The following is a 15,362-nucleotide window of genomic DNA, read 5'->3' as shown; positions in this document are numbered from 1 at the left end:
TTCCTCCTGCCCTTCCCCCTGCATTACAAGACCAGCTCAGACACAGGCACTTCCTGCCAGCAATCAGAAGTTTGCAGAGACTTACACTACAAGGTACAGAGAGATAAGCTCTTTAAAGCTGAGCTGGCTGTGTGTTTTATTGATTTGGTGAGTTAGCAGAGCTAAGTGTTATTGAGTTCCATCTCATGGATCTCCTCATCTCTCATCTGTCTCATCTCTTTTTTATGTTTTAGATACTAGTAGAAGGTTCAAAAGCTAAATGAAAGTGTAGAAAAACCCTGTACCCAGATAATCTAGTACATTGTCAGCACACAGAATCTCATAGCACAGATGGATCATGAAGTGTCTGCTTGGAGAGTCCCTGGCCACACTCACCTCTCTAGGGAGTGATAAGACCAAAAAGAACAACAAAACTGACTAAAATTGCAAAGTAAGGGGTTAAAAATAATCTTTATTGTGTTAACATCAGTAGGGGATTAAATTTTGAGAACTTTCAAGGGAAAACCCTTTAGGCAGGTATTGTGCCTTATCCAGTATAGTATTTTATACAGTATATCTGTAGGGAACAATATGTATATGTTATTCTATTTTTAAGTTTTATATTGATTGTTTCCTTCGGCTTAAAGGGAACCTACCACCACAAATCTACCTATAAAGGTAGATTGGGTGGTAGGTGGATCAATGGGACGTGAGGATAGCCCTTTTCAGGGCTAATCCTCACGTCCCTGCACTTTTTTGATAACTTTTATTAGATATTTATTCAAATTTACTTATGCGGCTACTGGGGCGTGGAGTAGCCGCATCTGAGATTACACGAGGTGGCTACTCCACGCCCCGGTAGCCACTTTACCCCTCCTACTCACCCATCTTCGGCGCGCAGCTCCGCGTAGCTGCGCGCCCTCGTCCGTCGATCCTGCCGTCTGTGCATGCGCAGAAGAGCAGGCCCGCGCCTGTTTCGGAGCAGTGACCGCGCAGGCGCGGGCCTGCTCTTCTGTGCATGCGCAGACGGCAGGATCGCCGGATGGGTGAGTAGGGGGGATAAAGTGGGTACCGGGGCGTGGAGTGGCCGCCTCATGTAATCTCATATGCGGCTACTCCACGCCCCAGTAGCCGCATAAGTAAATTTGAATAAATATCTAATAAAAGTTATCAAAAAAGTGCAGGGACGTGAGGATTAGCCCTTAAAAGGGCTATACTCACGTCCCATTGATCCACCTACCACCCAATCTACCTTTATAGGTAGATTTGTGGTGGTAGGTGCCCTTTAATGTATTGTCTAACAAAGTTTTGTAATGAGAGCTAGCTTGTATGGTACCTTATTTGTTTTTTTGTCCTTTGACTTTGAAGATAGTCGGAGTTCGGGCGGACAGGGGGTGGGAAGCTGGAGTTCTTCGGGCAGACTGGCTGGAGTTTGGGTAGGCAGAGTTTTGGAGGGCGAAGTTTGGGTGGGCAGGCGGAGTTTGGGCATGCCAGCTTTCGGTGTAGTACAGACACAGTTGTTACGCCCCTGATAGTGGTGCCAAATCTATACTCTATATATAGGAGGTCAAACTAGTCAAAAACATTTAAGAAAAGAGATATCAGAACTAAATCATATGTATATTCACGGTATATTGCTTGATCAGTTTACCCTTTAGTTCTTGAGGATTATAACCAGTTCAAGACTCATTTACATAATTAACCCACTATTTTCATGCGTAGCATTCTAATTCCCTGAGCCAGTTTTTTATGGAACAAAGTTTTGAAAGCAATAACATGTAATATTCATTTGGTAATTGAAATCATTTTTACATATTCTGTTTAAGCTATTTTACACCATCTTTATTTTATTTTCGTGTTTACATCTAGCGTAACATCTGTGTAAGCATCATCCTCTGTCGTATGTGGCTGAGGTGGCACTGATTGTATCTTTGTGCCTTTCTGATCTTTTGTAGTGTGGACACAGGTTTAGCTGGCTCTTCTGTTTGGATTTATTAACACCAGATCTGTCTCTTTCCTGTAGCATTAGCTCTGTTTCATAAGTAGTTAACCCGCTGCAAGTAACTTGAAACTTATAGGCCCCAGTACAAAGTCTGTGCCAGAACCCCTATAAAGTATGGTATATAGTCTCATATGGGAATGTGACACTTTAAGGGCCCCCTACGCTTCTTGAGCCCCTTTGCAACCGCACCTTCTGCAACCCCTCAAGTTACGCCCCTGGAGACAACTCCTCACACTAGGACGCTAACTATAGAGTTCTTCTTGTTAGCTGTTTAGCTTTCTTAGTGCTCTTTTCATTGTTTTCCTCATTCTTGGTTATTGTTCAGACTACTCTACTGTTTTTGTGATTTTGTACTTCCTTTGATCTCTCTGTTGTGACCTAACCATGATAATCATTCTTATCTGTTTGTACTGTTTTGAGAGTTCAGTATTAGGGTTCAGTGCTTTTATACCAATTGGTCTTCATGAACACAATAGCAGACAGGATCCCTACAGCTTGCCGTAGGGAGGATCCTAAATAGTCACTAAATTTCTGTTATTCTCAGTGTCTATACTACCGTCAGGTTGTCACTTGTTATTGACCATGACTATGACAGTAAATACTTATTCACATCATTTAACATTCAGACTACAGGCAAATTGTAGAATCTAAGAGAAAAAAACAAAAAAAATCTGCCTGGAAGACAATACCGCCATTGTATCATTAGCTGCATGACGTGTACGTCCACTCGGTATGCAGCAAGGGGATATGTTCAGCTTCATCTGTTGAGTTCTTGTCTCGGTCTATTAGACAATGTATCGGAATTGTTTTTTTTTCCCATAAGAGCCTCTGGGAATTGTATCCAGTTAACAATTATAGTCGCAGCTAGAAAATGATGATAATATATCCCCAGGCAGTATATACTACTGAGCGGCATAGAGATGAAGACGCTTCCATCTGTGTATTGATTCCTAAGTCCTGCTTATAGCTGCGTGTGACAGAGATTTACAAACAACTCTTCTGCGTCTCTTCTCCGGCTGCATTCTTCAAAGAGAACTGCAGGGGGCAGCAGCATCTACAGGTCTAAAGTTACCGCTGCCTAGAAGACTAAACATAGGGAGGTCCTTGGAGTTTTCTCAATACACAGAAGCAGAATTTCGAGGCTCACATTGTATCACTGACATGGGAAGGAGCTAAACAAGAAGAGACAAAACTATTATTTATTGACCCAAAAGGGATTTTATTTTTCTATCAATGGCAGTGAAGAATTTATCACAGTTGTTACCAAGGACAGGTAAGGACTACTTCCATCATGCAGATATTTTATTCCAGATTCTTCACTTATAACTTTGTATTAGCTTTGGGCGTAAAAATCTTGGTTTGCAAACAGCCATTTGTTTCATTCATATGTAGAAAAATAGTGAAGAATTCAGGACATTTTTATAGTGTTTATGTAGAATGTAATGTTTTCTAGGTTGCGGTTATTTTTCATTGATGCTTAATGGGTGATATAGAAAGATAATGTACTGATAAAGAAACTTGAAAAAGTTCTAAAATCCTTAAAACCTTTACTTGTTTCTTAACTTGATTTGCATACATTTCTTTGAATACATAGAATTCATGAATTCAATAGATTGATCAATCTTTGTATAAAATAGATATGTAGCTAAAAGCTAGATCAATAGATAAATAGATAGATAGAACAGTAGATAAACCACAGAAGGATCTGAACTTCAATTATAGATGCAAAGAATGAGTTGTATCCCCAGTGCAGTAGATACTCCAGTCTCCTGATAGAGCATCTACTCTTTTTCTCTCTATTAGATAGAAAGATATATTGTAGATAATAACATGAAGGGGCTTGAGTAAGGCGCACACCTGAGCTGAAACATTGCGTATGGAATAAAGAAGATAGTCCCTTTATTATAATGGGAAAGATTTATTCTTTATATTATTGAAGGACCTACTGCCAGGACTCTCTTGCATCCCGTCTTGTAATATACACCTTGCTGCTTTGGACTTTCTTTTGGTAGATAAGTGGATACTGTAAATAGATAAATAGATAGACAGATTTGGGGTAAATAGATAGATACTCTAGATGAATTGATAGATAGATAGATAGATATCATGTAAATAGATAGATACTGTAGATAAATGGATAGATAGATAGATAGATAGATAGATAGATAGATAGATAGATAGATAGAGAGATAGATAGATATTGGTTAAATAGATAGAAACTGTAGATGAATAGATAAATATTGTGTAAATAGATAGATGCTGTAGATGGATAGATAGATAGATAGATAGATAGATAGATATTGTGTAAATAGATAGATACTGTAGATAAATGGATAGATAGATAGATAGATAGATAGATAGATAGATAGATAGATAGATAGATAGATAGATAGGAGATAGATAGATAGATATTGTGTAAATAGATAGATACTGTCGATAAATAGATAGATAGGTGTAGACTGATAGATGTCATTTAGCGCTTTATTCCTGTGTACAGATTTCTGTAGATTCCCAGATTTCTGATCTAGGACAATCTGGTGAGATTATCTTCAATCCCACGCACATAGCACCATACAATGTATACACGCCCCTATATATAAATTCATACAATATATACGGTACAGTATTATTTATAAGTTGTGATAATAAGACAAGGTCTAATACATAGTAACCAGTAAGCAGAGCGCCATGAATCAATAGGAGACCTCATCTCATTCATGGTGAGGTGTATGCCAAGACAGAAAAAAAATCTCAGTTTGAAAACATGAAAACAAAGATTTGCAAAAACCTAGCTCCATAGTCTAATAATACATGATAGATATCATATAGAAAGAGAAGAATAGAAAGATTGATGTGTGATGGATTCAGATGAAGCAAACTTCATCTTGACACTATTCCTGGTTACAGCAACTGAAACTGAACTTTTTCAATGGTTTTTGTTGCCTTGTATTGTCAGTGTATTTAACGTGTTATGTGTCCAGTTAAAGAGAATAGATAGAAAGAAAAAAGATGATAGATATGTATGAAAAATAACTGCATTAACCACATTTTGGCACCATGTCTTCTTTTGTTGTCCTCTGTGATATCACGCTGTCAAAAGTCATGTTAAAGTTTGCTACAACTATAGGCTGATGGATAGAGATATAGATAAATATGAGATAGCTGGATAATAATAATAAAACTTTCTTTATATAGAACCAACATATTCCACAGCATTTTACAGATCATGGGATACATACAGTATAAAAACAAAATAAGCAATTACAGAGTAATAACCTGGAATAACAGATGGAATAATTGGAATGAGGGCCCTGTCCATAATAGTTTACAAACTATGAGGATAGATACAAATATAGATACAAAGATAGATAACATATTAGATAGATACATATAGAGAGAGATAGATAGACAGATAGATAGATAGATAGACATATTAGATAGATACAAATATAGAGAGATAGATAGATAGATAGATAGATAGATAGATAGATAGATAGATAGATAGATAGACAGACAGACAGACAGACAGATGGATGGAAATAGATTTATAAAAGAAAGATAGATACTAATGGTTCAGACCAGGAATCTATCCAAGTCCAGAGAAAAGGCAGCACTCCAAAAATAAAATAAAAAAATTGGTAAAGTTGTTAAAATTTCTTCAAGCTTAAAGAATTTAAACCGAAAAATTGCATCCAGCCATGGAATAAACCAGCAAGTTTTTTTTTTATTTATTTAAAAAGAATTTGAGTGCTGCCTCTTGTGTGGACCTAGGGGGATAGGTGATAGAGAGATATTAGATAGATAGATAGATAGATAGATAGATAGATAGATAGATACATACATACATAAATGAATGATAGATAGATACATAGATACATAATACACGAGAATCAAGCAGCACTCCAGGGTTTCAATGGTTAGGTGAAGAAAGTGAAAATGCTTTATTCCATGTTCAGAAGTACAACAAGGTACAGCAGCAACGTTTCGGCTATAAGGAGGGCTTGAAAAAGGCCCCTTGGAGCCGAAACGTTGCTGCTGTACCTTGTTGTACTTCTGAACATGGAATAAAGCATTTTCACTTTCTTCACCTAACCATTGACGCCCTGGAGTGCTGCTTGATTCTCGTGTATTACACTTGAAGGACCTGGAGCCTGGTCTTAACGAGCTTGCACCCACCTGCACCTTCATTTGTGTGCTGCTTGAACTTTCTACAAGTACATAGATACATAGATAGATAAGTAAAGTAAAAAGTGGGCAGCACTCCGTGGTTCCAGTTTCAAAGGTGAACTCTATTGAGCAAGTGGCGACGTTTCGGTGAACAACACCTTCATCAAGGCAATAGATAGATAGATAGATAGATAGATAGATAGGAGATAGATAGATAGATAATAGATAGATACTGAACAAAGAAAATCTAGAGCAGCACATTATAAACCCAATTAAGGGAGGCTGCGAAGCCATATGGTTCCTGGTCTGAACCATGAGGATCTAAGTCCACAGAAGGAGACAACACTCCAAAAATAAAATGAAAGATTGGTGAAGTTTATTCTATGGATGCCTCCGGCCATGGAATAAACTTCACCATTTTTTCATTTTATTATTGTAGTGTCTCCTGCTGTGGACTTAGGATTTCATTAGATAGATAGATAGATAGATAGATAGATAGATAGATAGATAGATAGATAGATAGATAGATAGATGATATGGGATAGATATGTAAATAATACTAAACCCAAATGCCTGAGAAAGTTGTGCTATACTGAAACGTCGCCATCTAGAAATACGTTTTCACCTGGACTTTCCCTGTAATCTGGGAGTGCTGCTTGTTTTCCTATTTTTATATGAAGAGGTTTATGCCTGAAAACCCACAGACCTGCACCCAGCCTCATTGGTTACACAGAGCTGCCTGTGACTTTTACACTACTAATAATACTAAAACCATGTATTTACCTTGAAATAAACCCAGGATTAGGATTTAGTTGTGTAGCTGATGTCCCCTGCCCCTGGTACAATGAGTGTCCATTAAGTAGCAGGCGGTGCAGGACTCTGTCTGTTCCTGTTCCTACATAACGCACATCGCCTGCGGGAAGAGCTATATCTAAGTGCTAGAATCCTGCGCTGAAATTCTATTATACTGCCAAGAACATTACATAGGACATTGTGCTTAGCATCGCCGCAATGTTATCTGGAGCCTGATTATTATAGTAATCGACAAATTATACCCACTTTATCTACAAGCTGAGAGATGTCTGTACAGATCATTGCTTCAACACATGGTGCAGGGGATAAGGGTCACTGACAGACTAACTATCTATACTTCTATCTATATCTGAGGAATCTCCAGTTTATAGGAATCCCTCTAACTTCTATATTTTGTAATGTATGATCTGCCTATTATCTGGTTACACTTTACTGTATCTATCTCTTAACTATACATCTCATCAAGGCGATATTATTTTATCTCATCTATCTATCTATCTACAGTATCTATCTATCTATCTATCTATCTATCTATCTATCTATCTATCTATCTATCTATCTATCTATCTATCTATCTATCATGCTTGAGAAAGGTGCGGTTTAGCACCGAAACGTCGCTGTGTGATGGAATAAAGGTTCACCACTTTTCTACAAATTTGAGTGCTGCCTCTTCACTACCTATCTATCTATCTATCTATCTCCTATCCACCTATTATCTATCTATCTATCTATCTATCTATCTATCTATCTATCTATCTATCTATCTATCTATCATATCTATCTCCTATCCACCTATCATCTATCTATCTCCTATCCACCTATTATCTATCTATCTATCAATCATCTAATCATCTATCTATCTATCTATCTATCCTATATCTATCTATCTATCTATCTATCTATCTATCTATCTATCTATCTATCTATCTGTCTATCTGTCTGTCTATCTATCTATCTATCTATCTATCTATCTATCTATCTATCTATCATCATTTTGGATGTATCTAAATTATTATAATAGTAATTATTTTGTAACAGCAGCACCTTTGTTTTTGGGTCACCACTTTCTGAGCATCACCATTTTAATAGTCTGGAAAATGTCTAGGTATTATCTATCTTTCTATCTATTCCCAAGTACAATCATTCATAAATTCATAGTATATTTTATTAATTCATACTTATCCATTTAATTATGGTACATTTTGACTAAGTGAGATAAAATCTATCTATCCAACTACCAAAAGAAAAAATAAAGATGTGGGTTACTTTAATCACCCAGTGTGAAAACTGTTCTACCTATAACATTGCTGTGTATGGGGACTGAGGCCTGGTTTCTGGATTACTAGTATAAATGGTGATTGCTTAATTCAATTATTGTATATATTTTTTGAAATAAACCAATGTAATAGCAATATATCCATCATCATCTCCTTATTATCTATCTATTTCCCCATTATCTATCAATCTATCTCTGCATCTATTATCTATCTATCTATTATCAATATGTCAACCCTTTACAATTTGTCCTTCCCTATCTGCAGCTGTATCTTATATCTACAACAGTCCAAAAGTTTATCAGTAAAGTAAACATGTCTTGTACAGTTTCTGTGAAAATCCACAAACTTTTTCAGTGTTAGAAAAAAGTTTCCGAACCTGAAGACTTGTGTGATAAATGATTGTTGTTTTGTTACAAGATCTTTCCCAACACGTAATAAAAAGGGTTGTAGAAAGTCTTTTATCCCCCACCTTTAGATTTCGATTATTTTGTATTCGTTGTTACATACTTTTTTCCTTCTACTCTTTCCTTACTATACATAAAGTTTCTCCCGTGTAAATGTAGACGCCGTTCTGACAATCACGCCCAGTGCGTTTCTGTGTAGTAAATTAAATGCCTTTTATCTGGAAATTATAGAAGATGCAATAACTTTCTGTAAAGTTTCTTAAATAAAATCGGAATTTCTGCTGTAAATAATGTAAATATTCTCCTATATGCAGATAGTAGAGTGCACATTCTTCTGCCATGAGTGAGGGCTTCAGACGGTTAATATAGACATGACTTCAGTCTTAAGTTGATATCATCGGCCGCAGAGAAAAAAAAACGAGGCACATGAAGTAGAAGTTATAAGACACTGCAGAAAGTTATTAGATGAACACATTTACATCCTATGGGAGGTAAAATATGAAATCATCCATAAAAAGTAACTTGGCCGATCCCCCGTCTAGTAGGGGAGGAAGTACAATTTACGAAGGTGATCTCTTACCACACCTGACCTGTAAAGTTTATTCAATACTAGTATTTTCCATTTACCGTAATAGAATTTCCGGTTGATATTGCTATATATATCTCCACCGGTCTTCATTATTGATCTGTATGTTCTGTGAATGTAAACTGACAACTAGGTGTTACCATTCCTGCTTAAAATGGGCGTGTCCTTGACACAGCCCCAAGAGGTGACATCTAGTTGTCAATCTATTCATTATTTAAATTTGTAGAAGAACAAACACAACATTCAACCCAACATAGCCTTGTACATTCCCTAGATAGTGAAAGAGGCCTGCACAGATTATATTAATGAGTTACAGTAACTCAGAGGTGTGAAAATTACTATTTCTCTATTAAATTTTTGGTTAAAGGAAACACTTCCCCACAATATTTTTATAACTTTTATTTCCTTAATATGCAGATTTTCTAAAGAGGCTACTGGGGCGTGGAGTAGCCAAAGCTGAGGATGCGCAGATGGCAAGCTTTGTAGACGAGGGAGTCCAGCTCTTCATTGCTGTGCCCCGAAGACATCTGGAGGATAGAAGGATCAAAGGGGCTACCGGGGCATGGAGTAACTGCACCGTGTAGCCTCAGCTCCGGCTACTTTACACCTCAGTAGCCTCTTTAGAAAATCTGCATATTAACGAAATAAAAATTATAAAAAGATTGCGGGGACATGGTGATTAGCCCTTAAAAGGGCTATCCGCACGTTCAATAGACGCACCTACCACCTAATCTACCTTTATAGGTAGATCCGTGGTGGTAGGTTTACTCTAAACCTTTGAGCTATTTTTTAATACTAGAATTTATAAAATTCAACATTAAAAGAAATTTACCTCTTTCAGACACAATGCTAACTACAGGAGTAAGAAGCAGAAAAATGCATAAATACAAATCTACTATCAAATCTAATATCTACTAGCACTTACTCATAGTTACAGGCACTGTGACTGTGTTAATTTTCTTATATTTGTTATCCATGGCCTCCTTCCATCTAAAATCAACTTTTAAAAGTATGCTTATGAGTCTGAAGGGCTCCAGGGGTTATGACCAGAGCTTCTTTGTGCTGAAGATTCACAAGCTGTTACACTGTGCAGGAACACCTCCCCCCCACTGTGTGCTGAAATCCCCTCTGTGGCCGAGAAGATTAAATAGTCAGAGGAAGGGGGGAAGTGCTGATGAAGCAGAGGGGGAGACAGTGTAACAGCATGTGAATTTGAAGCATTGGTAACAACCCAAGGAGCCCTTCAGGCTCATGGATAACAAATATAAGAAGATTAGCACATTCACAAAGCTGGGATCTATGAGTAAGTGTCCCTGGTTTATCATGCTTGATTTTGATGGTAGATTTTTATCTGTGCCTTATTATGCTTCTTTTTCCTGTAGTGAGTATTGTATCTGAAAACCCTCTGAAGTATGAGGCTAATGATTTACTCTCTCCATATCTAGAATATATTACCTTTAATGCTTCATGTCTCGGAGAATAAACTATACAGGGACTAAGTGATTAGAAACTTGATTGGATCCTTTATCTCTCAGCTGACAGTGGATACAGGACAGAAAACTGATTTACACAAACTGCTTAAAAAAGGAAGAAAGACAGAGGAAAAAACATAGGAACAGATTTCTTTAACACCATAGCGCAAAAAGATGTACATGTACATCTTGTTGCGTAGGGGGGAGTATGAAGCAGGTTCATGGGCTGAGCCCTCTTCATACTCAGCAGGTGTTCGCTTCACAATGGAGCAAACACCTGTCGCTAACACCATCGATCGGTGCTAACCTTTTGATTGTCACCGGCAAAGCTGCCAGCGACATTAACTAGCCGACGGCGCATGGGCGCCACCATCTTGGCTCTGATAAAAAAAAACCTTAAAATTCAAATCACCTCTTTCCCTAGAAGTCATATAAATATAAATAAACAGTAAAAATCATAAATACATTAGCTATCGCCGCATCCGAAAATGCCCGATCTATCAAAAAATAATAGCGGTTTTTCACTGCATTTAAACCTGTAACGGAAAATAGCGCCAAAAGTCGCAAATGGCACTTTTTTGCTGTTTTGAAAATAGTTCTAAGCACCAGAAGACGGCAAAATGAAGAATTTTTGTACAGATTTTAATTTTTGAACATGTATGAAAACATTATAAAACCTATACAAATTTGTTATCTCAGTGACTGTACTGACCCAAAGAATGAAGTAGACATGTCATTTTGGGTGCACAGTGAAAGCCGTAAAATTCAAGCCCTAATTTTTACACCATTCAGAATTTTTTTTCCCCGCTTCCCAGTGTAGGGCATAGAATATTAAATACCATCACTATGAAGTGCAATTTGTTACGCAGAAAACAAGCCCATACACAGCTCTTTACATGAAAAAAAGAAAAAAAAAAATTATAGATTTTTGAAGTTGGGGAGCACCCTTCAATTCCGGCTGCACTGCTGTTCCACCGAGCCACTGTATACCAACATAAAGCTGAAGTGATAGGTGGAACCACATATAGTGAAAAAATATTCAATCCTGGATTCCTGGATAACACCTTTAATACATGTTGTGCCAGGCAGGTTCGCCAGTTTTCGTTCTATTTACACCATATTATACCACAATATGTTTTCAATATTATCTCTGCCCCTAGTGGAACATAGGTGCAAATTCCTGCGCCAAATCAAACAGTGTTTGTCTGGATTAAGACTAAGAGGGGAATTCTATATAAAAAATAGGACCCATTACTTAGAGCAGTGATGGCTAACCTTTTAGCGGCCGAGTGCCCAAGCTGAACTCAAAAACCCCCCTTATTTATCACGAGGTGCCAACAAAAAATTAAAGCAGTAACATATCGCTACCTGTTCAACAACTTCATATTTGCCTCCTGAGGACATCAACACAGAATAAATTTCAGCTTCTTTCCAGCGTCCCTCTGTACACAGAGAATCGTGGGGCCAACAGAAGGTCCTCCAAAGATAATTCGACCCTGTGTACTCATTCCCCCTCTTCCTACAGTCCCAAGTAGTGAAGTAATTATCAAAATATGACTGAAAGCAGCATATTTTAAGTTGCTTGGAACTGGAGGAAGATTCTTTGAGACCTGTCTGGTGTGCTGGGGCGATGGCCCGGGTGCCCACAGAAAGGGCTCTGAGTGCCGCCTCTGGCACCCTTGCCATAGGTTCGCCACCACTGACTTAGAGGGTGGATCTAAAACCTCTAGCCAATAACAGGCATCAACCTCAGGGGGCGTCCACACATTCAGTTTTTCAGATGCAGTTTTTAATGCCCAAATCAAGAATGGAGTAAAAGTAGGAGGAGGAGCAGCACCTTTCAATTATTTGTCTCAACCCATTATCATCCACACCTGTTTTTGGCTCTATAAACTGCATCGGAAAAACTAAATGTGTGGATGCACCCTCAATGTAGCCTCAAAATCTACAATTTTTATGGTAATGTGACATGTAATGTAACCTTCATTTTCCATTTAAATTGGAAAAAATATATAATGCAATGAACTGATCACCTTATTTGTACATTTCAGGTCAACTTTGGCTCAGGACCCATCAGTTTGATATCTCAAATGGACTTCACTAAGGATATGATCTGCAATCTCCAGACTATTCCCAATCATTCTACAACTGAATAGAAGCGACTACTTGTGTGTTCTCCTGAATCGAATCTTTATATACTAAGAATAATTCTCACAATGTCTCTAACTATGGACTACACCAGAAATTTAACCTCCCTACCAGACTACAACTACAGCGACTACGAACTGGATGACGATGATGTCACCAAAACCAGGACTTTTTACGCTGCAAAAATAGTCATCGGAGTGGCCCTGGTCTGCATCATGTTGATTTGTGGCATTGGGAACTTCATATTTATTGCAGCGCTAGCGAGATACAAGAAGCTGAGAAATTTAACCAACCTCCTGATAGCCAACCTGGCCATTTCGGATTTCATTGTGGCCATAGTTTGCTGCCCTTTTGAGATGGACTACTATGTCATAAAGCAACTTTCTTGGGAGCATGGTCACATCTTGTGCGCGTCTGTCAATTACCTGCGGACTGTATCACTCTACGTCTCCACCAATGCACTACTGGCAATAGCGGTTGACAGGTAAACCCTAACCAATTTTACTCAAATCTATAAGATTTACATGTGCAAAATTATTAAGAACTGGTGTGTGTCAGAATTGTTTGAAGTTTTGTAAAAAGTTGTATAAAAATGATGTGTAAAATAACCCAATTGGCTGTATAAAAAACAAAAAGTAATACTTACAGTACCGTATGATTGCCCTGTTGCTCCAATCCCAATGTTTGGACGTTCTGCAATTACTGACCTAGTAAATAAGGGCCAGTTCACACAAAGGACACAGATTTTGATTCATCTGCCGTCCTAAAACAATTGAGATTCTACTAAGGACTGAGTTGGTTGTTGCTTTTTTTTCACTTCCACTAAATGCTCCTAGCAAACGTACCCTTATGTTGAACCCTAAAAATCACTTTTTGGACACAATAATGACAAGTGCCTGTGCCTAGACTTCATCACTAATCTTAGCTGTGCAACTGTGTGACATCACATGACATTGGACCGCTTTTTATCCACAGGAAGTAAACACTGAAGCTTCCTGTTGAATAACTATATAATAATACTATAAAATTTACAAACTTTTCATTGCACAAAAAATATAATTTATTTACTGATAGTGGACAACACATTTAAAGGAAATCAACCACATAAATGTTGTCGTTTTAACCCAAGCATACTGACAGGTTGGCGTGTGCCTCCTGAAACAGGATTCGGTCTTCAATTAGCTGTTAATAGCTGATTTATGTGTAAAAAAAGGAATTTTAAAAATATGCCCTCAGGGCCTCCTATGTACATCTAAGCCCCTTTTGGCTTAGTCAGCTGTTAATTATTCACACTGCCTTTGGTGCTTATGTCTCCTCCTTTCCCCTGGCAGAATGGCAGCTGATGTACACAGGAGCTGCTGAGGCTCATTTGCATATTTTTAAAAGTCCTATTTCATGAAAAAGAAGTAATTAGCTGCTAAATAAAGAACAGATCCTGTTTCAGGGGGACAACACCAGTGTGTATTTATGCTTGGGTCAAAACCACTAAATCCATGGGATTTCCCTTAAAGTTTGAAAACTGATGTATAGGAAACTGACTTTTTTACAATATCACCAAAGGCATAATTCCCCAAACACCAACCGCTGACAACCAGGATTGGTACTGGCACCGATTGGGGGGTATTAAATTCAAATCAACCCCCTTTCCCTAGAATTGATCTAAAAATACACAAATAAAGTGAAGAAAATGTTAATCCCTAACAGCCTTAAAAATAGCTAGAAAATAAAAACATAAAATTTCAAAATCAACCCATATCTAAGAATAGAAATAATAAAAATCTAAAAATTTTAAACATTTAATGAATCCACATGTCCTAATATGTCCAATTGAACTAAATATAAAACTGATAATTCCATGAGGTAATGTAAGGTAAGAAAAACTTCCAAATGTCTGAAACACAGTTTTTTTTTGCCATCGCTTTGAAATAAATTTGAATAAAAACGGATCAAAAGGTTGCACAGTCCATAAAACATTTTTTTTAACTTGTTCCGCAAATAATCACAGCTTACACAACTTAATTTACTGAAGTAAGAAAAGTTATGTGCATCAAAACAACAACAAAATGTTTTTTTTTTCAAAGAATGAAGGTCTGATCACTGGGGTCTAAACATTAGCAGAACAGGGGACTGATTCTTTTTTTGTATTTCAGAAGGCAATCTTATAAAGACATACATATTTTCCTTTTGGATCAAATTTCTTTAAAAGGGTATTCCCACGAAGACAAGTTTCTTGTATGTGCTCAGCATTACACAATAACACATAATAACATTTCACAGATATAAGTCCAACCTGTCTCTATCAGTCCTGGTGTACACAATTTCAGTTTCCCATAGACACTAGTCAGTATCTTCTCACTAAGGGTTGGGTGGTGGCCATCTTGGATTTCTCGGTGAGATCGTAGAGCTGAGTTTGTGTCTGTCTGTGCTGTGTGGCTGTAGCCACACCCCCTGCATGGAGCTCAGAGACTCTCACTGATTACTCCCTGTCAGCACATTGTGAGCAGAGAGAGAGGC

General features: G+C 37.6%; 1 protein-coding gene across 1 annotated transcript in view; it reads left to right on the top strand.

The window, feature by feature from the left end:
- Positions 1–3,114: 3,114 nt before the first annotated feature.
- Positions 3,115–15,362, top strand: part of PROKR1 (prokineticin receptor 1) — a 33,549-nt gene continuing 21,301 nt past the window's right edge. Inside the window, exons 1-2 of the mRNA XM_072140426.1 lie at positions 3,115–3,254; positions 12,752–13,332. Coding sequence (XP_071996527.1) covers positions 12,917–13,332 — 416 coding nt within the window. The 5' untranslated portion in view covers positions 3,115–3,254; positions 12,752–12,916. The remainder of the gene's footprint in view (positions 3,255–12,751; positions 13,333–15,362) is intronic.

Source organism: Engystomops pustulosus, chromosome 3, assembly GCF_040894005.1.
Source record: "Engystomops pustulosus chromosome 3, aEngPut4.maternal, whole genome shotgun sequence".
NCBI classification, from domain to species: domain Eukaryota; kingdom Metazoa; phylum Chordata; class Amphibia; order Anura; family Leptodactylidae; genus Engystomops; species Engystomops pustulosus.
This window is presented reverse-complemented; position numbering and strand designations above follow the sequence as displayed.